The following is a 24,798-nucleotide window of genomic DNA, read 5'->3' on the forward strand; positions in this document are numbered from 1 at the left end:
CCTCACCATGTGGAACTGGTCTCAATGCAGACGGAATGTTTGGGTAGACTATTCTCGACTTCTTTCGCTTCGTTATTCCGCCGGAAAGAGGAGGAACCAAGCAGAAGTAACAGTCATTTAGGTGGTTGCTTGGCTCTCTCCACACCATTGGGACTGCAAACGGCATTGATGACCTTTTGCAATTCAACCACTGTGAAAGCTGTGTTGTACATGTAGCACAGCATATATGCGGAGCCCAAGGCTTGTCTTGGTCACCAACCTTGCATCCGAAGTAAAGATGATATGCCTTCTTCACTTGAGAATTGATACTTTTCTTCTGGTTGGCAAATGTCACTTCCCCACAAATATAGCAAAAATTGTCCGCGGTATTAACACACTTTCGAGGCATTACTGTTCTTTATTGTACGTAAATGGATAAAATAATAAGTTTTATGTAACAGTAGCTTGAACTGTCTCGCACAACGTCTAAAATATTTTAAATGCTGAACCTATCTGATTGGGCTTTATATAGTACACTGCTAACGTCAGCTTCAGCAGCCGCCTGGCATTAGTATAATAGGCCTACACATGTATAGTACACTGCTGACGTCAACTTACTTCAGCAGCCGCATGGCATTAGTATTGCATTGCATCAGAAAATGATGCAATCAACTGTGGATGATGTGAGCATGATGGTATTATGCAATGTTACATCATTATTCCGGATGTTGCTGCAGTCCTACTGGAGAAATTTACACAGTGAAACATAGAAAATGAGGTATATGAATATCTTCAAAACGAGAGCCAATACAAATTTTTCACGGTTATATTCGTGTTCGGCACACCAAAATACTACAGATTAGGGCCTTTTCAAGTCAGTAATGATTTCACTGTTGACCAGTGTAATTGCACTTGGCTCACTTACATTTTTTCTGAATACATGTTTGTAAATAAGGACCCAGCCAAGTGATATAGGATGCTCGCCTTTACAAATCACTCGCACATCTCACCTCTGTCAATGTAAGTTCAGGTCTCAGCTCGACAATGATTATAAGTTATGTGAGAAAGTTTGCCAGTAGCTTCTTATGAGTCAGTGGTTCTTCGGGGGGGGTGGGGGGGGTTGTCCTGGGGTTCTTTCTCCACTAAATATATTGACCATCATATATAGACTATCAGTGCAGAAACTTTTATAAAACCAAATTGTTTATGAATAATTGGGATAAACATGCAAGTTTGTTGCACCTCAATGACTTATTAATTATCTGAGATAGTTACCTCTCTGTTTTAATCTCTATGTTTATATATACTATTCCATACAGGAAAAGGGGCCCCGAGTGGCCGAGTGGTCTAAAGTGCTCTCCGCTACGGGTCACTGCCATCTCACCTCAGTCTGCGTGGGTTCGAGTCTTGGATTCGGCCAATGTTGGTATGTGAGAAAGCTTGCCAGTAGCTTAATCTCGTGGGTTGGTGGTTCTTTCCGGGGTTTTCCCGGGTTCTTCCTCCACCATTAATACTGGCCGCCATGTATAGCCTATCGTGTGCTGAAAAGTGGCGTTAAACCCAACAACAACAACAACCATACAAGAATAGAGACAGAATTCTGGTATATATACATATATACACCATACATGCATACATAAATACATACATACATACATACATACATACATGCAAACATACATACATCCATGCATACATGCATACATGCATACGTTGATAAATACATACATACATACATACATACATACATGCATGCATACATTGGTAAATACATTGATACATACATACATACATACATACATACATATATACATGTACACACACACAGACACATACATACATACATACATACATCCATACATCCATACATACATACATACATCCATACATCCATACATACATGCATACATACATACATACATACATAGCGCCACTTTTATTATTTCTTTCTGATAGAGCACACTATTTAACACAGTGATAGAATCTATTATTAGAATGTCATTTTCATCATACTTACCCGGATTTTATATGCAAGAAGACTTTGAATTTACAGGTCACAGTATAGGACTGCCCTCATTATAATGCTGTCAGTGGAAGCCAGAGTTCAGTACCTTATAGTGAGATCACCATATACTCAAGTACCTTATTTAATATCACCCATTATAATGTTTAGGGCTGTACCAAATAGTGGTTTTAGAGACCCATAACTATTCCTTCCAATACAGTTGCAAATAGTGACTGAATGATGAAAGAGTTGGTGTTATGTTGAACTGTCCATGTATCAGTCTTCAGAGCAAATGAATTTTACTTCATCAGTCTGTGACTGGACATGAGCCATGATGGCATTTGTACATGTCAGGAATTATTTTCTTTGAAAATATTTCCTGCTTGGCATGATGTATCTTGGCATCAACAAATCAACCAGAGACTTGAAACCAATTTTCCATGATGGAATATGGCTGAATGTCTACTGTCTTCATTTTGCCAATGGCAACATGTATTTTGCTTGCCACTGGGTTGTCTGTTGCCCATGTCAGTTTTTGGCTGCGATTTCAGTTAGCTCATCTGGATGTTTGCCTTATCTGACAACCTAGTTCCAACTGCAGATTTTTCATTTGTCACTGGTTTTTGAGATACAACTTGTTTGTATTCCTCTGGATGTTTGTTTGACAGGTGAATGTTGAGCAGAGATGTTGTAAAGTTAGATGTAACATCGCATGAAATAGCCATTTTTCACAGTGTACACATTGCTTAACTGTCATCCTCCTCATACACACAATAAAAAATTTCCAGGTCGGACTACGCTTTTCCATAACAATGATCGTAGGCCTATTAATATTTTTACTTGTTATTGCGCACATACACCACTGTTGAATGACATAAAAATCGAACAACATGACACAATGAAGCAGCTACTTGCCTCCTGCCTAGCCAGGAGCCCCGAGTGGTCTAAAGTGCTCACCATTCCGGATCACTGCCATCTCACCTTTGTCTGCGTGGGTTCGAGTCCAAGGCTCAGCTAGCATGGGTACATGGGAAAGCCTGCCAGTAGCTTCTCATGGGTCAGTGGTTCTTCCCTGGGTTTTCCAGGGTTCTTCCTCCACCAGTTATACTGGCCACCATGTATAGCCTATATTGTGCTGAAAAATGGCGTTAAACCCTAGAACAACAACAAAAGCCTCCTGAATAGCCAGATAGCCAGCTGATTACAGTGAGTCTGCTGTTCAAGTAGGTTGACCTAATTGTGCTATTCAAATTCGGGTGCAGCAAAGTATTCGGCCGAATATGAATACCTTATTTAATAAACTATTTGGCGCTGAAGTGAATTTGAACCAAATATTTAGTACAGGCCTAATAATGTTCTCCATGGGAGCCATAGGTTATACTACCTCATTATGAGACCACCATATACTCAAATACCTGATTTAGTACTCCCTCATTATAATATTCTTCATGGAAGCCATACATTATATTTATTTATAGTGGGATCACCTTATATGAAGTAGATGATACAATACTTCCTTATTATAATGCTGTCCATGGAAGCCTTGCAGCATAACGTAATTGGTTGTTGTTGTTGTTGTTGTTGTTGTAGTAGGGTTTAACGTCATTTTTCAGCACACGATAGGCTATGCATGGCGGCCAGTATTAATAGTGGAGGAAGAACCTGGGAAAACCCTGGGAAGAACCACCGACCCACGAGAAGCTACTGGCAAGCTTTCTCACATACCCACATTGGCCGAATCCTAGACTCGAACCCACGCAGACAGAGGTGAGATGGCAGTGATCCGTAGCGGAGAGCGCTTTAGACCACTCGGCCACTCGGGGCCCCGCCGTAATTGGAGATCACATTATAATGAAATACATGATACAGTACTCCCACATTATAATGATTTTCGTAGGAGTCTTAGAGTAGAATACCTTAGAGTGAGACCACCTTATAATGAATAAGATAATAAATATTATGTTATTATAATGCAATCCATGAGAGCCAGAGTATCACACATTATAGCAAGACCATCTTATAATGAAAAGTACATAAGAGAACACTCCTTGATTATAATGCTGTCAATGGTAGTCATAGAGTAGACTGCCTATGTAGTGAGACCACCTTATAATGAATTACATGCTGCATATAATTTTGATCCATGTAATGAAATGGAATCTATGATAATAATTGCCTTATAAACTGGAGTGGTGTTATAATGAAGGGCCTTATAGTGAGGGGTGCTGTCTTGATGTAAATTTTACACTGTATTTTTGTGTTTGATTTTCAGGGCAGTTCACTCTGCATTGTAGTTAATTTTGGCTAGGGATAATTATTTTTTCCATGGTTGGGAATGTCTCTTGGCAGGGGATAGTTGGTTTTTTCAATGTGTTTGTATTTTTTTTTACTTGTGGCTGTTGAAACTATCATATCAGCCATGTTAAATAAAACAATGCAGTCATTAGTTGAGATGTAACTTTCAATGCTGCAAGTCCAGAATATCCATTTACACTAAGAAAATATTCAGGTTAATAAAAAAAGGATTAAGAAACAAATTTTGAAGAAAATGTCTTGAATTTGCATTTTTGGAGCAAAAATAACCCAAGACTTTGCAAGTAGTTTTAAAATATGACATGCTTCTCCATGAGACAAGTGCAATTAAATAATTAAATTCAAATCCTGAGTTGTTAGCCCAAATTTAGACCTCATTTTTAAGATGGCTATAGGGATAACAACCAAGATGTCACTGCATCTGTCTGGGGGCTGAACAACTGATATATAGATGTTTAGAAAGGGTTCTATATTTTGTTGTTGTGGTGTTTAACGCCATTTTTCAGCACACGATAGGCCATATATGGCGGCCAGTATTAATGGTGGAGGAAGAACCCGGGAAAACCCCAGAAAGAACCACCGACCCACGAGAAGCTACTGGCATGCTTTCTCACATATCTACATTGGCTGAATCTGAGACTCGAACCGGTGCAGACAGAGGTGAGATGGCAGTGATCCGTAACGGTGAACGCTTTAGACCACTCGGCCACTCGGGGCCCCTCTATATTTTGTAATGTTTTCTTTCACCTCCATATTGGTCAATAGGCTTTAAAACCACCGTGCCCCATAATCATTAATCTTCATGATGATGTGTTACTTTTTATATACTGCACTGAAGAACATATGAATACAATACCAGTCACATGAATACCTAATACAGTCAAAAAAAGTCCCAGTAGTATAACAACTTGTGATAAAAAGTATGCCCCATTGGTATAACAAGTTGTGCTAAATCTTATGTCCCATTGGCATAACAAGTTTGTGATAAATATTATGTCCAATTTTTATAACAACTTGTGATAAATCTTATGTCTCATTGGTATAACAACTTGTGATAAAAAATTATGCCCCATTGGTATAACAACTTGTGATAAATCTTATGTCCCATTGGTATAACAACTTGTGTTAAATCTTATGTCCATTTTGGTATAACAAGTTGTGTTAAATCTTATGTCCCATTGGTGTAACAAGTTGTGTTAAATCTTATGTCCCATTGGTGTAACAAGTTGTTTTAAATCTTATGTCCCATTGGTATAACAAGTTGTGATAAATCTTATGTTCCATTGGTATAACAAGTTGTGATAAATCTTATGTCCCATTGGTGTAACAAGTTGTGATAAATCTTATGTCCCATTGGTATAACAAGTTGTGATAAAAATTATGCCCAGATCAACATTAGTCCTCCTCCTCCCCTCCCTTTTTTACTTTAGCAAAGTTATAATGACCCATTCAAGGGAAATCCTGGCAATAAATTTCAGATGTTTGACTAGAAACACTAGAAACTTATCCGTAGTAATGTACTGGTAGTAATGTACTAATTTATATGAATGTATACAGCTAAATAAGTAAAGAATTGTTTTTACTAGGTTGCTGGGACCATATATATATATATATATATATATATATATATATATATATATATATATATATATATCTTGTTTTGAAGTTTATCTTATAGTTTAGAGCATTTGTGTCCAATGGGCACTTTTATGTTTCCATTTTATAGAGTATAGGTGACCTCTGACCCTAATTCTATATAAATTATTCAAAGAGGCGGCATAAATGATTGTCTTTATGAGATTTAAAATGTAGGATTGGACTGGTGACCTTTTATAAGGTATATACTGTACTGAAGGGGAACAATTGTGTTTTTTATTCCTTTATAATTAATCAATAACCAGAGTACATGAGTACACCCTATAGTATGCCTCAAATTCTATAACACTCTTCACCTGATACATTATAAAGGTGTTATAGAAGAAATATTTTTTATTGTAATTTAAACCTGTACTTTTTTGTTGTGCATAGCAAGACCTAAATTTGGCCCTATTGTAATAACATTGGTGTGGTCACGCCTGGTTATATGATCTATTTATTTTTCTTGTCTCCATAGGATCTGTATAGAAGTTGCATGCAGTACAATATATAGTTTGAATAATCACTGATTGAAATTAATTAATCCACAGTATGCTTTGCTGTTTTAGGTCTTATAATATTGCCATTTAGAAAAATGTTGTGGCAGATATTGTACACCCAATTTTATCAGAGGGGTACCAACAATATTCATTAATCTAAAGACCCAGCAAACTGTAAAGACGATATGAAATCTTTTAAGGCTTTCCTTATCAGAGAAGTATTATTGATAAATGTTAGTATTGATAAAGAACCCAAAATGGATGCTCCATATAATGGAAGTACAATTTATCGAAGCCTTATTCTCCTCCCAAATATGATTTCCCCAGCAAATGTACATTTTATTACCTTGAACCCTAATAAAATATAGTATATATGTGAGCTGTAGTACGTATCTCTGTAGGAAGAGTATAGGACTTGTAATATTAGGGTTGTAGGTTGGGTCCCCAACAAAGCTACAGCAGCCTTGCTGGCTTCCTTAGTGTGTCCTTCATAAAGACACCAGGCTTCCATTTCCTCAACATTGTGCATGTATTATCACATGAAGTGTTGACCAACCTACAGCAATAATAATATTTCCTGAAATTTCATTCTATACTTAGATTTATTAAAAAATACATTTAAAAAAAAAATATATATATATATATATATATATATATATATATATATATATATATATATATATATATATATATATATATATATATATATATATGCCCTAGATCACAAGCACTCGGGGTGAATATAAGCAACCACACAGGGTGCCAAGATTGAGGAGGGGAGGGTGTGTGCCAGATGTAAAGTTTTCTTTAGTAGGATGTCAATTGTGTGTGTGGGGGAATCCAAAATTATAAAAATATAAAGTTTGCACAGCACATGTCATTTAACCTGGGGCTAGTCATGATGTGTGCGTGCGTGCGTGTGTGTGAAAAGAAATGATCATTGTGGCATCATACTTTACTTGATCAAGATATTATCATTGCATGAATATGCATTTACAACTTGCCATTTTTTTTTCACTTGTCATGCCATCACTCCTGCTAATTGCCAACATTATCCAAATTGATATATTCATTGTTTACCTGTTAAAAGTAATCTATTGCCTAAAGAGCCATCCTTACTTTGAATTTAGACAAAATTGTTTTTTGACAATAATTCTCGAAAATATACCACTATGTTTTGTAAAACTTACATTGGCAGCATTTTACAGCAATGCATAACCTTCATCCTCAATGTTCCCATTTTTGTGTTAAAGATTTTGCAAGTTAGATACAACATGGACATTTTATGGCACTTGGGGCAATAAACTAGTTTGATGGTTAATAACAAATATTTCTATCCTAATACAAAAGCATTTGTCACTGGGGGGCCCCGAGTGTCCGAGTGGTCTAAAGCGCTCACTGTTACAAATCACTCCCAATCCACCTCTGTCTGCGTGGGTTCGAGTCTCAGGTTCGGCTTATGTGGGTATGTGAGAAAGCTTGCCATATTCCTGGCTGAAACATTTCACACGTTTCTAATTCAAGAATGAACTTATTGCAGAAAGTTTCTTTTACATAACTTGAGCAGATGATTCCATGAATTAGCATGGTTCAGTTTTTCCTAGGGTAATGCAGCATACAAGTTCTCTGCCATTTTTTGTCAGCTTTTGTCTTTTTATGCTATATTAATTTATGTTTTGATCTGGATTATGGTAAATACCATGAGGTTTATGAGACCCAGTCTGGGTCTATGGTAAATACCATGAGGTTTATGAGACACAATCTGGGTCTATGGTAAATACCATGAGGTTTATGAGACCCAATCTGGGTTTATGGTAAATACCACGAGGATTATGATACCCAATCTGGGTCCATGGTAAATACCATGAGGTTTATGAGAACCAGTCTGGGTCTATGGTAAATACCACGAGGATTATGATACCCAGTCTGGGTCCATGGTAAATACCAGGAGGTTTATGAGACCCATTTGGGGTCTATGATAAATGCCTTGAGGATTATGAGACCCAATCTGGGTCTATGGTACATACCAGGAGGTTTCTAAGACCCAGTCTGAGTCCATGGTAAATGCCATGAAGATTATGAGACCCAGTTGGGGTCTATGGTAAATACCTTGAGGATTATGAGACCCAGTCAGGGTCTTTGGTAAATACCATGCGGATTATGAGACCCAGTCAGGGTCTTTGGTAAATACCATGAGGATTATGAGACCCAGTCAGGGTCTTTAGTAAATACCTTGAGGGTTATGAGACCTATTGGGGCCTATGGTAAACGCATTGTGGGTTATGAGACCTATTGGGGCCTATGGTAAACGCATTGTGGGTTATGAGACCCATATGGGCCTTTGGTAAATATCTTGAGGGTAATGAGACCTATATGGGCCAATGGTAAATACCTTCAGGATTTTGAGACCCATATGGGCCTATGGTAAATACCTTGAGGGTTATGAGACACATATGGGCCAATGGTAAATACCTTGAGGGTTATGAGACCCATTTGGGCCTTTGGTAAATACCTTGAGGGTTATGAAACCTATATGGGCCAATGGTAAATATCTTAAGGATTTTGAGACCCATATGGGCCTATGGTAAATACCTTGAGGGTTATGAGACCCATTTGGGCCTTTGGCAAATACCTTGAGGGGTTATGAAACCTATATGGTCCTGTGTTAAATGTCTTGAGGGTTGTGAGACTCATATGGGCCTATGGCAAATATCTTAAGGTTTATGAGACACATATGGGCCAATGGTAAATACCTTGAGGGTTATGAGACACATATGGGCCTATGGTAAATATCTTGAGGATTATGAGGCCAGCCTTATGGGCTTTTGGTAAATACCTTGAGGGTTATGAGACCCATAGGGGCCTATGGTAAATACCTTGAGGGTTATGAGACACATATGGGCTAATGGTAAATACCTTGAGGGTTATGAGACACATATGGGCCAATGGTAAATACCTTGAGGGTTATGAGACCCATTCGGGCCTTTGGTAAATACCTTGAGGGGTTATGAAACCTATATGGTCCTGTGTTAAATGTCTTGAGGGTTGTGAGACTCATATGGGCCTATGGCAAATATCTTGAGGGTTATGAAACACATATGGGCCTATGGTAAATACCTTGAGGGTTATGAGGCCAGCCTTATGGGCTTTTGGTAAATACCTTGAGGGTTATGAGACCCATAGGGGCCTATGGTAAATACCTTGAGGGTTATGAGACACATATGGGCCAATGGTAAATACCTTGAGGGTTATGAGACACATATGGGCCTATGGTAAATACCTTGAGGATTATGAGGCCAGCCTTATGGGCTTTTGGTAAATACCTTGAGGGTTATGAGACCCATAGGGGCCTATGGTAAATACCTTGAGGGTTATGAGACCCTTATGGGCCTATGGTACACTTTGATCTGTTAACACATTATGTGATGATGAATTCAAATGTATGCTGTTGTGCTTTGTTGCTTATTGTACATAAGTAAATACGGTATTCCATATATATTAAAGCCTTATTGTAAACAATTCAAGACCAGTGTGACAATGCAAATAAATCCAGTCTATTCTAAATGTTAATGGCTGTGACTTGTTGCCCTTACTGATATTAGATATGCCAGATAAACAAGAGACTGAAATATGGTGTCTGGGTGATGTGATAGCATTAATAATATTTTTTTTTTACATGCAGGGGAGAGACTGCATGATGGGAAAGAGTGTTCATACATATTCTCAATTAAATATTGAGTCTCAATTTAATACAGAGTCTCAATATTAAATATTACAAACATATGCATGTGGAATATATAGAATTAATGACTCAATTATATATAGTATGTTGTAGCTTAGAAGTTGAACAGGAAGATGGTAAACTGAACATACATGTATAATTGTATATAGTAAATGCCAGGTGATAGGTGCTGTTACTTATGGTGTTACTCTGATAACAGGGTGGGACAATGTATAGCTCTTGAATCTGTTTGATTGTGTCAGTGTCATCCTGTGTAAATATAATAATGAATCCTGATTTAATTGTTGTGGGGTCCCTGGCAGAGATAAGCACTGTTCTTTATGTTGTGTTTAGGCAGTTTATCTCCTAAGGCATGTAAGATTCAGAGTAAAAAAATCCCCCTTGTTTATAACTGGGGGTCAGATTGAGTAGATACAAAGAACATATCTTGGTGTCAAAACTGGGGATCAATTAAAATGTGGTTGTCTCTTAAACACAAGAGGGTTAAGGGGCAAAACTGCCGTGGTACAAATTCACAAGTTTCATTCATGTATAATATGTTGCATTTCAAAAACTAATTGAAATAGGTTTGTGTACAGTAGCTGAGTAGTTGTTTTCAGGATTGCTTAAAGAGAATGTTCTTGTGCATCACAAAACTTCTTCCTTTGACATATAGTTCTATTGTTTTATTGTCCCCACCTTATAAGTATTATGTTATAATGCTGTCCGTCCATATGTTACCAATTTGATTTCTGTATACAAAATTAATTTTCCACCATCTACAGTTATGATACTTTAATGCACTTGGGGTGAGGAAATGCTCAGTTAATATCAGGATAAAAATGTCTAAGGTCAGGGTCACTGAATAATATCTATTTATAGAAAATGATTTGCAGTAAGTCTGACTTTTAAATAATAATAAAAATGAGAGACACATTTTGAATCAAACCCATGTAAATAGCTAAGATTTTTGATCCATGTATATTTAGGCTTCATGTAGCTTTAAGTTTGATGCTTCCAGAATAGTCTCCCTTGAGCAGTTTATATAATTGGCTGTCATAGAGGCAACTAAAATGTAAAGATGGTCATAGATAAACAACCTGATACAAATTGCTTAAATAATTGATAGGCAATGGTATGGGTGATTTGTATTCCTAGTCCATTGAGCATACTTGTTGTGGGAGAGCCCATCAAGATCATTTTAGTAACTGATGTTGTTGTTTTAGGGTTTAATGCCATTTTTTAGCACAAGATAGGCTATGCATGGCAGCCAATATAAATGGTGGAGAAAAACCCGGGAAAACCCCAGAAAGAACCACTGACCCATGAGAAGCTACCGGCAAGCTTTCTGTGACATACCCACATTGGCCGAGCCCAAGACTCGAACCCACGCAGACAGAGGTGAGATGGCAGTGATCCATAATGGTGAGTGCTTTAGACCTGGCACTCAGGGCTGATCCCTTTAATAACTGAAGTGGATCAACCCATTGTTATTATTCATTAGAATTAGGTAAAGCAGAATGTGTGTAGATAAAACAGTAGCTAAAAATTGAGACTTATATATAATCTTAATGTTAAAGGATATTGGTTTGTTCATGATCAGTGGAAAATATCCTTTCAAGCTGGATTTTGCTACATGCATATAATTATGGAAAAACAGAGCTTGATTATTCTGGCTGGTTGATTGGTTTAGTGGTACTTTTAACACATTGTTGGATACATCATGCTGAAGAAATAGGAACTAAGTTCTTTTCCCAAGGACATGCCAAGGCAGTTGACATGGGTGTAGTTGGAATGGTTAAATTTGGAGCAGTATGGAAGTGTGTCAAGATTCCTTTTTGAACCTGAGAGTGTCAAAACATAGCCATGATCTTCCATTAAAATATCAAGATTGACAGGATGCATGTTTGAAACTCCCTCATAGCAGCACATTCGCAGAAAGATCATTTGCAATGCCCATACAAAATTCAGCAGACTTAGTGTTTTGGAACGTTTGAACTTAACACAGTACCATCCAGTCTCTAATGAATGCAGAGAAATGGTTCAGTTAAGAGTAATTCATGACTGAATTGTAAAATAATGGAAAGGGGCTGCAAACTGAATTCTGATTTTGTTTGATAATTGATTTTAAGAAAAGAAACATTGAGTATTTGTATGCACCACCATGTCATTTGCAGCTGCATTAGCATTACACATGTCCGAACATAAATATATTCGTACTTCGTTTTGTCCGTCATATGGTTAAATTTTGCATTTATTTCATTTCAGTTTTCTTTTCATACATTAATATTTGTATTGAATGTGGGTGTGCATGGTTGTGTGTGGGTGTGGTGGCGACATATGGAAACACAATGTCTACCAACTATACTTTTGGTTTTGGAAGTGTTTTCAATTCTTGAAATAAAACTAGCTTTATTTTATTTGTCTTTTCAGCACATTTTAATTTCCAGCTATTTTCTGCAGGCTTATATGATCTATAATCAACAGTTCAATATCACTTACTTGGGTCACCCAAGCCCCACTACAAGGATTCTCACCCCCACCCTCTGCAAAACATTTTCTGAGTTTTCTGAAGTCTTGATGATGCTAAAAGTGAGCATCTTGGGCAAACTAACTAAGCAGTGTATATACTGGTGTCAAATTTATAAAGAAATATAGTTATAGAAGTATTAAAAAAACACGCTTATTAATAAGTGTTGAAAATTGAAATGGTTGGCAAATTATAGTTATTGTAGGAAAGCAGACACAAAGATATCTGCTTACAATGTAGAATCTTCATGTTGAAGTAATTCTCAACTGAAAACTAATATATATATATATATATATATATATATAGAGAGAGAGAGAGAGAGAGAGAGAGAGAGAGAGAGAGAGGGAGAGAGACTTGTGTCTATAATGTGCATATCTTGAGGAGGAAGCCAGTCATATTAACCCATCCTTTTAATTTCCAATATCATTATAATATTGATCTGAACATTTTATTGTCTTATGGTGCATGTTCTAAATTTTATCTCTATGTACAAAAATGAGTACAAATCAGCATTTTATAAAAAAAATAAGCTATTATGTTGAAGAGAACCAACAATAAATAGGATGTAATGTGATTACAACTTTCATTGATGGGGAAAAAATACTAAACAATTTAGAAATGTACTATATGCCAGGGAAATTCTTGAGAATCCCGTTCTAGCAGCAAGTTGACATGTTGTATAGCAGACAATAAAACTATGTTTGGGACAACTTCTTGCAAAATTGGAAACTTGGATTAAAATGCAGTATTGTTTTATGGCATACATTTCCATCTTTTATATAATGTATTTATTTTATGATTCTAAAAGATACATAGTAAATAACATTTTCAAAGTTACAATTTCAAGATGGTCATGGAGCGGGTCTTCATGTTGATGTTTGAAATCACATTTTCATATGCAGTTAGGGTCGAAATGTGGGATATTTTTGTACACTTTATGAATATCACTTCCTTCATAAAAGGACGATCGTTCTTTATTGATAGAAATCAGATATTCAACCAAAAACAACATGTGATCCATGTCAGTCGACGATGATACTACCTGTCCATGTGTTGTAATAGTGGTTTTTGTCCGTCTCGGTGTGTTTGTCTGTCTATATGTAAACCAATGTTAAATGTCCCTTTCTTTCATAGCATACAATCAACATTAAATTTCCCATTCAAACAATGATTCCCATCCATGTTAAATATTCTTCTAATAACCAAACACGCTTCAGTCCATCATAAATTTCCACTGAGGACAACGGCATCCCATTACTTTCATATCAAAAGTTCATATAGCATGATAATACAACAACCCTTCACCTAATGTATTTCCCACAGAGTTTCAGTTTTCCTCTCATAACTACTGCTGAATTTTGTTGCTTTTTTCCATACAAATTTGCACCATGACTTTTAACGAAACACTTTACAAACTTTGCATGCAAGATACATGAATGAAAGATATATTTGTATACTGTAATTACTCTGAAAATAGACAAAAGGAAACATTGCTGCTAACATACATTTTCATATACCCGTTTTATAGCTTAAAAATATCCCTTTTGGGACAGCATGCGATTATTTACTATGCACTATAGCCATAATAAAAACAGAATCATACCATAATCATATTTCAAAGAATAAACACTTTATTTTAGGTTTATGTAAAAAATGTCTAAATGTAAGCGACAAATCACTGCCAAGGACATAATAAATATGCTTGCAATAGATTAAATTCGTGGTATTTGAAGGTTGATCAGGATAAAAAAAAGTAAAGTAAGTCTCACCAATGCATATTAGCCTTCAAGTATGTATGTATGTATGTATGTTATAATAATATATGTATGTATGTATGTATGTATGTATGTTATATTAATGTATGTATGTAATGTATGTATGTATGTATAATGTATGTATGTATGTATGTATAATGTATGTACATGTATGTATGTATATATGAATTTATGTATGTATATATGTATGAATGTATGTATGTATAATGTATGTATGTATGTATGTATGTATAATGTATGTACATGTATGTATGTATGTTATATGTATGTATGTATGTATGCATAATATGTAACACTGGTTTGATGTATCCTTGCATGAAGAGAAAATCATTCTGTCATCATAGACTGGATAGATTTGTTATGAAAAAAAGATAACAGAGATTTGTAACTGCTGCATATATATTGTTATAATATTTCCTTAACTATGGACACAATTCACGAGAGAAGGGGCGCAATTCTATCCTTATCATCAAAATGCATGGGAACAGCACAGAAATCTTCAATCCTGAGAATATGGATGCTGAACCAAAGAGATTTGCCTTTGATTACTCATACTGGTCACATGACGGGTTCAATGAATTAGCAGATGGTTATATGGAACCAGCATCAACTCAGTATGCTGATCAGGTATGTTGTACAGTGTTCAATCTGGAATTATAAGGTAAGTAGCAAGAATGCTTTTTCACTGTGCTGATAAGGTGTGTTGTACAGTGTTCAATCTGGAATTATAAGGTAATTAGCATTGTCTTTGAATGCTTTTTCACTATGCTGATAAGGTGTGTTGTACAGTACTCAATCTGGAATTATAAAGTAATTAGCAAGAATGCTTTTTCACTATGCTGATAAGGTGTGTTGTACAGTGCTCAATCTGGGATTATAAGGTGATTAGCAAGAATGCACTTACAATATGCTGATTAGGTAGGTTGTACAGTGCTCAGTCTTGAATTTGTTTTCATGGGAAATATGAATGTGTGCACTTGTAGGGTTGACAGGTATTATTTGTCAGTTTCTCATTCTGAAATAAAAGGTATTGAACTGAACTCAAAATCCAAATCTGTCAGATGATTTTGTTGAAAAAATGAAATATGGAATACTAAACAGAATGTTGTTGTTGTTGTTGCAGGGTTTAACGCCATTTTTTCAGCACAAGATAGGCTATACATGGCGGCCAGTATAACTGGTGGAGGAAGAACCCTGGAAAACCCAGGGAAGAACCGTGACCGACACACGATAAGCTACTGGCAGGCTTTCCCACATACCCACACCAGCCGAGCCTTGGACTCGAACCCATGCAGACAGAGGTGAGATGACAGTGATCCAGAACGGTGAGTGCTTTAGACCTCTCAGCCATACGGGGCCCCTAAACAGAATGTATGAATAATATTGTGAACTGGGTTGTGGCAAAAAGAGATTCCATTAGGTGAAATATACAGTACTCTCTGATTATAATTACACTGTCCATGAGAGTCATAGAGTGTACTGCCTAATAGTGAGACTGCCTTATAGTGAGACGACCTTATAGTTAGACTACTTTATAGTGAGATCAACTTATAGTGAGATGAAACTGACTTATAATGAGACTGCCTCATAGTGAGACCGACTTAGTGAAAGTGACTTATATTGAGACTGCCTTATAGTCAGACCGACTTATAGTGAGACTGCCTCATAGTGAGACCAACTTATAGTGAGACCACCTTATAGTGAGACTGCCTCATAGTGAGAGTACCTTATAGAGAGACTGCCTCATAGGGAGACTCCCTTATTGTGAGACTGCCTTATAGTGAGGTCGATAGTGAGACTACCTTATAGTGAGACCAACTTATAGTGAGGCTGACTTATAAAAAATACATGATGCATATAATTTTACTACCACTTGATGAAATGTGATCCATGACCATACAGGGCTTATAACAGGAACTGTTATAATGAAGGTAAGGGAATGCTATAAACAGTTTGTCAAAATCCATTGCAAAGTTGGTAACAATACCAGACCTACAAGTACACCACCATGAAGCACACTTGTTATCATTGGCATATAGTACCTGTGATCGCTCACACGTACCTCACCTCTATCCGCATGGTTTCAAGTCTCGGCTCATTCTATATGGCTTTCCAGCAGATTCTCCACCAAATATACTGACCACCATGGATATCAAGTCATGTGCTGAAAAATGGTATCAAACCCACCAAACCAAGCATTTCATCTTCTGACATTTTATTTCCTCCAGTTTGACATTCAGTGCTAATAGTATAATTGAGTTAACTTTTTTACCAGGCATGAAAAGCTACCGATTACCCACAGGCCCCCTCCCCCCCCAAAAAAATATCCATTGTTTTAAAAATCTATAGTCTAGTCATTTTAACTTTAGTGGAACATTTGAAAACGTGCAAGGTATAACTGTAATGAGTCTTGACACAATTCTGTTTCTTGAGTAATCTTCAAAAAATAAAGTATATGAGATATTTTGGCGTAATAATTTTGTTGTCATTTCGATCAAGAGATTAGCCTAAAAAATTCAACTGTGTGATACAGGCTGCCCAGAATTCTCCAAACAATTTTCCTTATTGTAAGATGTCACATGTATTTTTAGGGTTGTCATTTATCACAAAGTTTATTCTTTTTATCAGTGTTTCTTATCTCCACTGGTCACAGACAATTGCAGCTTGTGCATTGGCTAGTTGTTCCATTACCTGATCAGCTTGTTATCACCACCTCTCCTAAGCTACTTGGAGTAAGGCCAGGAAAAGCTTCAAATTCATCCAATGGTCTAGTTAGTCCTAAATGAAAATGGTTTCACCATAGTAGCCATCTTGAATATTGTGGTATAGCTTCTTGTCCTGAACAGATGGGTCTTATCTGAATGGGTTTTTTTTAACCAAAAGACATTTTTGATGTCTTGTGTTTCTAAATGATAATGGCACCACTCTGACATCATGGCAGCCGTATTTAAAATCTCTTTATTGCCATTTCCTATGAATGCATGCTTTTGTTGACATGGGATTTTCATATGAAGGCATCTTATAATGTCTAATTGGTCCTAAATCAAAATGGTGCCATTTGGACTTCCAATAGATCCACTATTGGGGCCATTTTGAAAGTAATATTGGTGCAGCTTTTCCCGAGTGCCAGATAATCCAAATCTGAGTCAGTGAGTTTTCACTTAAAGATTTCTTATGACGACTCTGATTTGTCTTGAATACAAATTGTCCTTACCCATAGTTGTATTGTTCAACCTACTTTTTTATAGGTTGAGTCCAAATGTAAACTGCACAGACCCAGATCTGCCATTACGTAATGTGCCAGCAGATCTGGGTCTGTGCAGTTTGTTAGGAGTAATCAGTAGAACAAAACAGCATAATCTTTTCTGATCTGCTAGGTGCATTATGCGATAGCAGATTGGAGTCTACATTGTTTGTAGTTGGACTCAACATAAATAAAATTAAGACAGTGTGATTCCCAAAATTTTAAAATTCTTGTAACAGCTATTTCTTCTAAAGGATTGGTCATATTCACATTTCAACAATAAAAGTAACCTTCTTTCATGAAGTGTTGCCCATATTACTATGTTGCCGACACGACTTGGGTTCAGTTACTTTTGTCAGTTACAATTACAATTACAATATGGTTACAGCTGTCAATTACAGTTTCAGTTACTCAGAGTTATGACTTTCAGTTACAATTACAGTTACACCATATTGGTGCTGTTCAATTACAATAATTACAAATACAGTGTAATTGTAATTAATTCCTCGATTACACCAATTATGTTGTAGTTGCTCTCAAGTCTGAATCCCACAGTATACTAACTATAATCATTTTATATACACAGTTTTCTTGTCTAAAATTTAGCTTTCCTGCTTATTCTATGTTAATTCAATTTATTTGCCCAACACTTGGCAGTTAAAATCAACATGTATAATTTTCTCAATTGTTATAATTTGTTTGGAATGAAAAAACATTTATCTTTGTTTCTGTTGAAAAATTGTTAAAGCTCCGATTAAATTTCCAAATCGCACACTGACACACATGCATCTTTGCTTTTGTAATTGACTTGTAACTGACTTGTAATTGACTTGTAATTGCGCATTGATACAAATCTAGACCTTCAGTTACAATTACAGTTACACCATATCAGTGGTGTCCAATTACAAATACAACTATGAATAGTGTAATTATAATTAATTACTCAATGACACCAATTACATTGTACTTGAATCCAAGCTGATGCAGACCTAACCTTCAAAATGGTTACCTTGATGGCCATCCAGAAAATCTTATACATGTATACCACAACTTCTCCTGAACAAATGGTCCTTCGAAAGGTCACTAAAACAGTCAAGGTGACTCTAATTATAACAGTACAGTACGTAGCTGCTATTTTTCTGACCCCCAGTACTGCAACATAGTAGCCATATTGAAAATCTTGTTATCACTACTTCACTTGCATGAATGATGGTATTTTTATGAGGTTTTCCCTATTCATCTTCACAGCGTTTGATTGGTTCAGAATGAAAACAGGAAAAATCAGATCACCAGCACAGAGGCATTACATGTGGCCTGATCCTGATCAGAATGCATCATAAACCAAGAAATATGTCTGAAGGAGTTTTAAAAACAAATTATTATTGTAGATAGTATCACATTTCTTGTCCTGTGCAAATGATTAAACTTCTTTTCATTTTTTTCCAGCGTCGTGTCTTCGATGACCTGGGACGAGGAGTTTTAGACAATGCATGGAAGGGTTACAACTGTTCCCTGTTTGCATATGGACAGACTGGTAGTGGGAAGTCGTATTCCATGGTGGGATATGGAGCCAATAAAGGCATAGTACCCATCTTCTGTGATGAACTTTTTAAAGGCATTGAGGAAAAAAGGGAAACAGCTGGAGAAAATGAAGACTACCAGGTTATTATCATTGAATACTGAATACACAGTGATTTGTTTAGAGTTAAAGTTTGTCTCAGTCACCATCAGTTTTAAATGGTAGAAGATTTATGTGTTAGATGAGGTATAAAAATCCATAAGATATTTTGTTTACCTGGCTCCTGAACTAAACTTTTACCATTTTTCTGAAAGATATCCACAGAATGCAGGAGTTATTAAATGAAGAGTTGTAACATTGTTAGTTATGATATAGATCATTAGGAGACGCATGGATGTAACACACTTTTGTTCTGTGACTTAACATCCTGCAAAGATACTTATTGGCACTTAATAACACATACATTTATTGGCTTTTAAATACAATGTTATGGTAACCATCAAAGAATTCAGAATTACTTACTTTTTTTGTAAAGACAAATTCATCAAACAGAGTACATTATTGATTGTATTGGGTGTCATCTTGGGTCAGAAACATTCTTCAGGCTAGATATGGCAAGCTTCCAAAACAACTTTAGTCAAGTTACTAGTGTAGAATCTGACGTTCAGCAATAAAGGTAAATTTGCAAGATTTGTTTATTTTTATAGTAACCTAATCCCACAGTATCCATTTCCAAAGAGCACATCTAAACAATTATTTATCATAAAAGAAATTGACTCTACTTAAGTTTTAAAATAATTCTGGTTTTATAGTAGTTTATATACTTGCTTATAAGATGAGTTGAACTGCAAACTGCATGGATCCAGATCTGTCTTTGCATAATGCACTGGAAGATCTGGGTATGTGAAATTTGTTTGGAGTAATCAGTAGAACAAATAGACCCTGATCTGATGGTGCATTGTGTAATGGCAGATCAGGGTCTTTGTTGTTTGCAGTTTGACTGATTTATAAGTGGGCATATAAGTGGGGTTTATAGACAAAATGCTTTCAGTCTCTCAAAGATCCTTTGAAATTTCTTTTTCTTAAGGTAATGGTCAGCATGTTGGAGATTTACAATGAGCAGGTGAGAGATCTCCTGAATGCTGAGTCAATGCATGTAAAAGGTGGTCTCAAGGTCAGGCAGCATCCAAAAATGGGTTTCTATGGTAACTACACTTGTTTTCATGGTTACTAACGATAAATTCATTCCTTGTAATTGTAGATGAATTGAGATCTGATTAGATGACAATCCATCACTAGAGGATTTTTTGTGGCATATTACATCTTTGTCCCACATTGAGTGCTTCATTCCTTATAAAATGAATATTACTGACAATCAAACCAGCACAGATGTTCTCAATTTCTCTAATGCCAAATTTATATTGATAATCTTGCCCAGTATATAAAGATTTTCTGCATAATTTATTGAATATGAATTCCTCTGTATAGAAAGAATTGGTAGAAAAACATATGATTATTAACTACAGATATCAAACTAATTATCGTATTTCTCAGTTATTAATCCCAAGTCAGCTGACAAATCAATCACCCACTTAGAGTCAGTTTGGCAAATTTGATTTTGAAATGGCCCTGTCCAATTATAAGACTGCCCCATATTTTCAACAGTTTTTCAAGTTGGATCCCTGCCCTTTGACAGTGGAAATACTGTAGTTTGATTGTCACCTTTTATGTATTGCAACTGGTATGTTAAAAATTACATTCCATTCACTTTATGTCAGTTGCAAAAGATTCCAAAAATTAATCCTGGATTTATGTAACTATTAAATTTAAAAAAATTGAATTTGAATGACTTATAATAATTTATTTATTGTGACATCATAGTAAAGAAATGGTTTACTAAATACATGTGAGACCAAATGAGAGACTCTAGATTCCTTTCGGACCCATTGTGGCTGGTACGTTTTTGCAAATAAAAATGGATATGGTAGTGTTTGCATGGAGGTGCAGATTGTTGGTGTAAAACTTCAGAAATATCTTTAAAACAACAATGAATCATTCTCAGTCAGATTTGAGCAATATTGTGCATTTATTCCTAAAGATATAAGGGTTTAAGGCACAAAGGGTCCAGGTAAAACTATAGACTATAGACTGTACATAAAAGATACTGTAACCTAGATTTAATCTTTTGTTATTCCTAATTTAGCCATGTGATTATGGTAATTTCTTCATTACTTCATGCACAGTTTAAAAACACAGTTATCTTTTAAACAGGAATATATCATATGCAATCATTCCAAAGAAGTATTTGTATTATCATTATGGTCAAGTTTATATGTAATCATTCCAAAGAAGTATTTGTATTATCATTATGGTCAAGTCTATATGTAATCATTCCAAAGAAGTATTTGAATTATCATTATGGTCAAGTCTATAATGTAATCATTCCAAAGAAGTATTTGTATTATCATTATGGTCAAGTCAATATGTAATCATTCCAAAGAAGTATTTGTATTATCATTATGGTCAAGTCTATATGTAATCTTTCCAAAGAAGTATTTGTATTATCATTATGGTCAAGTCTATATGTATTCATTCCAAAGAAGTATTTGTATTATCATCATGGTCAAGTCCAAATGTAATCATTCCAAAGAAGTATTTGTATCATCATTATGGTCAAGTCTATATGTAATCATTCCAAAGAAGTATTTGTATTATCATTATGGTCAAGTCTATATGTAATCATTCCAAAGAAGTATTTGTATTATCATCATGGTCAAGTCCAAATGTAATCATTCCAAAGAAGTATTTGTATTATCATTATGGTCAAGTCCAAATGTAATCATTCCAAAGAAGTATTTGTATTATCATTATGGTCAAGTCTATATGTAATCATTCCAAAGAAGTATTTGTATTATCATTATGGTCAAGTCCAAATGTAATCATTCCAAAGAAGTATTTGTATTATCATTATGGTCAAGTCTATATGTAATCATTCCAGAGAAGTATTTGTATTATCATTATGGTCAAGTCTATATGTTGTCAATATCATGATGAAGTATATATTTGTCTTGGTGGTTAAAAATGTGTTTTATCAAAAGATGATCTTTAGAAAGTTCAGTACAGATTTAAATGAATAATATACATGCATTAAGCTATGGATGTTTCATCACAAGGAAAGTCAAACCGTCAACTGTGTCAAACATAAACCTTTTAAAAAGATGTAGATAATACGAATTGAAGTAAGATTGTCAAAATTTAGAACTTACATGTTTGTACAGGTAACACTTGCAATGTTTTACTTCCATGGTTTGAGTTTTAGCATATGCTGCTGCAGTGTTCTCATTTCAGTCTTTCCGTCTTACATGCCTGAATGATACGGTTCTCAAATTCTTTAAGAATATGTACAGAGAAAACATAGACTTCGGGTCAGTCAACTAAAGACTTTTTTGGTAAATGATATTGTTGTAATGTACATCTGTACAGGATATTGCTCTGTGTGAGAAATTTGCCTCAGGTATTTAAAATAAGGCATCATAATCAATGTAAAATGCAAAGTCTTAGTGCATCCTTCTGTCTCTCTTCATGTATAAATGTATTGTATCTCAGGTGCTCTGAAAAGGTAGTAAGCTTTAATACCAGTCAGTTGGTTGAGGACTATTTGTTACATTTGTGTGTGTAATGAATATATGTGTAATATGTGTGGTTCATTATATAACTGCTATCTTTATCCATATGACCTTCTCTTTTCACAATAATGCAACACCTTCGTAAAACATGCAGCAGCAGAAGTTAGTTTTCCACAAACAGGACTTTTTGTACTGATCAGTTTACCTACATGGTAGGGATTTTTGTGTAATTTTCTTATTAGAAATTACCATTGTTGTAATTGCTGTTTTTTAAAAATCATGTCATTGTTGTGTTTTTTTGTCAAATATAAATTGATGTTTTCTTGTCTATCGCATTTTGTCATAGGGATTAGTGGACTTTTATTTTTATCTGTTCTCATTCGTATTATTCCGCAAACCAGTTTAGAATAGAAACTCTGACACTTTTAGAGTCTCCGCAGTTCTCTGAATGCTGATATGTTTTTTAAATAAGTTAGAGTTTGCTCCTACTTTATAAGATTAAATTAATGTTTTGTACTATATTATTAGTTTAAGAAATGTTCAGTGGATATTCTGCTTTTTTAAAAATGTATCAATATTTACAGTAGTCTATTTTGACTTTGACAATTATATTTAATTTAGGAATATGAGAAAAATAATCCTTCATTATACACCAATGTTTGATAGGAAAATTATACCCTTATAATCAGAAGTTTGCATTATCTCTGCTAAGCTTCATGTGTTATACAAAGTTTCTGACTTTTGGGTTGAAGTTTTCTATCTACACTTATATATATATATATATATATATATATATATATATATATATATATATATACACACGCACACACACACCAGACAGAACGGAAAGTGTTATTCCTGGATTTTAAAGGTGAATGCTTGATAATTAATATTTAATACAAATAATACTATCATACCGGTTAGAGAATCTTTAATCTTTGGAGATTCGAACCAAGGTCCGAGAGTAAACAGCACCATCCTCTTGCCTGCACACACCAGTCCATATTCCATGATGACTAAGTACACATCACCAAAAAATGATGATGCAACTGGGTCAGTATTATATGCACTCGTGTGTAGTAGACACTGCATGACCACCAAGTAATTAATTCTCATCTATCTACAGTCATTCTGGATTCCTATGAAAGCAATCAAGGTATATAGAATTGGTTATTGAAAATTATACACCAGGCAGAATGGAAAGTGCTATCCCTGGATTCTATTTACAGTAGTAAGCAGGATTAATATTTAATACAAATAATGCTGTCATACAGGTTGGAGAATTTTTATTTTATACTCTATGTAGATTTGAATACATGTCCATGGGTATTAAACAGCACCCGTCTGCTTGCCTGCACACACCAGTCTATATTCCATCACAACTAAGCACACACACACACACACACACACATATATATATATATATGAAACTTTCTTTTAAACATGAATCACTCACCTGTTTGAAATACAAGTAAAATTGCAAAAAATTCATAGTACTGCACTCAGAACTTATATTTGAGTTTGCTGCCCTTTCTAGTTTTTAAGGTCACTGGCAAGAATGTTGGATGCAGAGACAGCAAGAGATTTGGAGTGAAATCAAGTATTCCAGCAACTTACCTATGACCTATGACCTATTGTATTTCAGTTTCAAGTCATCTTAATAAAGTTTTTAAAAAGCATCCACTTCTGCCAAAATAAAAAGAGTATCAGTCACTACAGCTTGCTGATTCGTCCCAAAGCAATAATCACTCTGGTGCAATGTGACTCATTTTTTATTATATAGGGTTGCTGCCCTTTCTTTGAAAAAATTACCTTCAGATTGTAGATATTTTAGCAATATAAAGTGTAAACAAATGAAATCATTATTCATTTTAGTTCATAATTTCTATAATGTAAGAAAAATCATATATCGAATCGAGAATGTTCCAGCACAGGAGAAAGAAACATATAC

General features: G+C 35.3%; 1 protein-coding gene across 1 annotated transcript in view; it reads left to right on the forward strand.

The window, feature by feature from the left end:
• Positions 1-14,895: 14,895 nt before the first annotated feature.
• The window catches only part of LOC149776577 (kinesin-like protein KIF28), a 132,079-nt gene continuing 122,176 nt past the window's right edge, over positions 14,896-24,798 (forward strand). The window contains exons 1-3 of the mRNA XM_089941058.1: positions 14,896-15,085; positions 19,149-19,364; positions 20,309-20,426. Coding sequence (XP_089797184.1) covers positions 14,933-15,085; positions 19,149-19,364; positions 20,309-20,426 — 487 coding nt within the window. The 5' untranslated portion in view covers positions 14,896-14,932. The remainder of the gene's footprint in view (positions 15,086-19,148; positions 19,365-20,308; positions 20,427-24,798) is intronic.

The sequence above is a fragment of the Sinohyriopsis cumingii genome, chromosome 18 (assembly GCF_028554795.1).
Source record: "Sinohyriopsis cumingii isolate HCF-2022 chromosome 18, ASM2855479v2, whole genome shotgun sequence".
NCBI lineage: Eukaryota > Metazoa > Mollusca > Bivalvia > Unionida > Unionidae > Sinohyriopsis > Sinohyriopsis cumingii.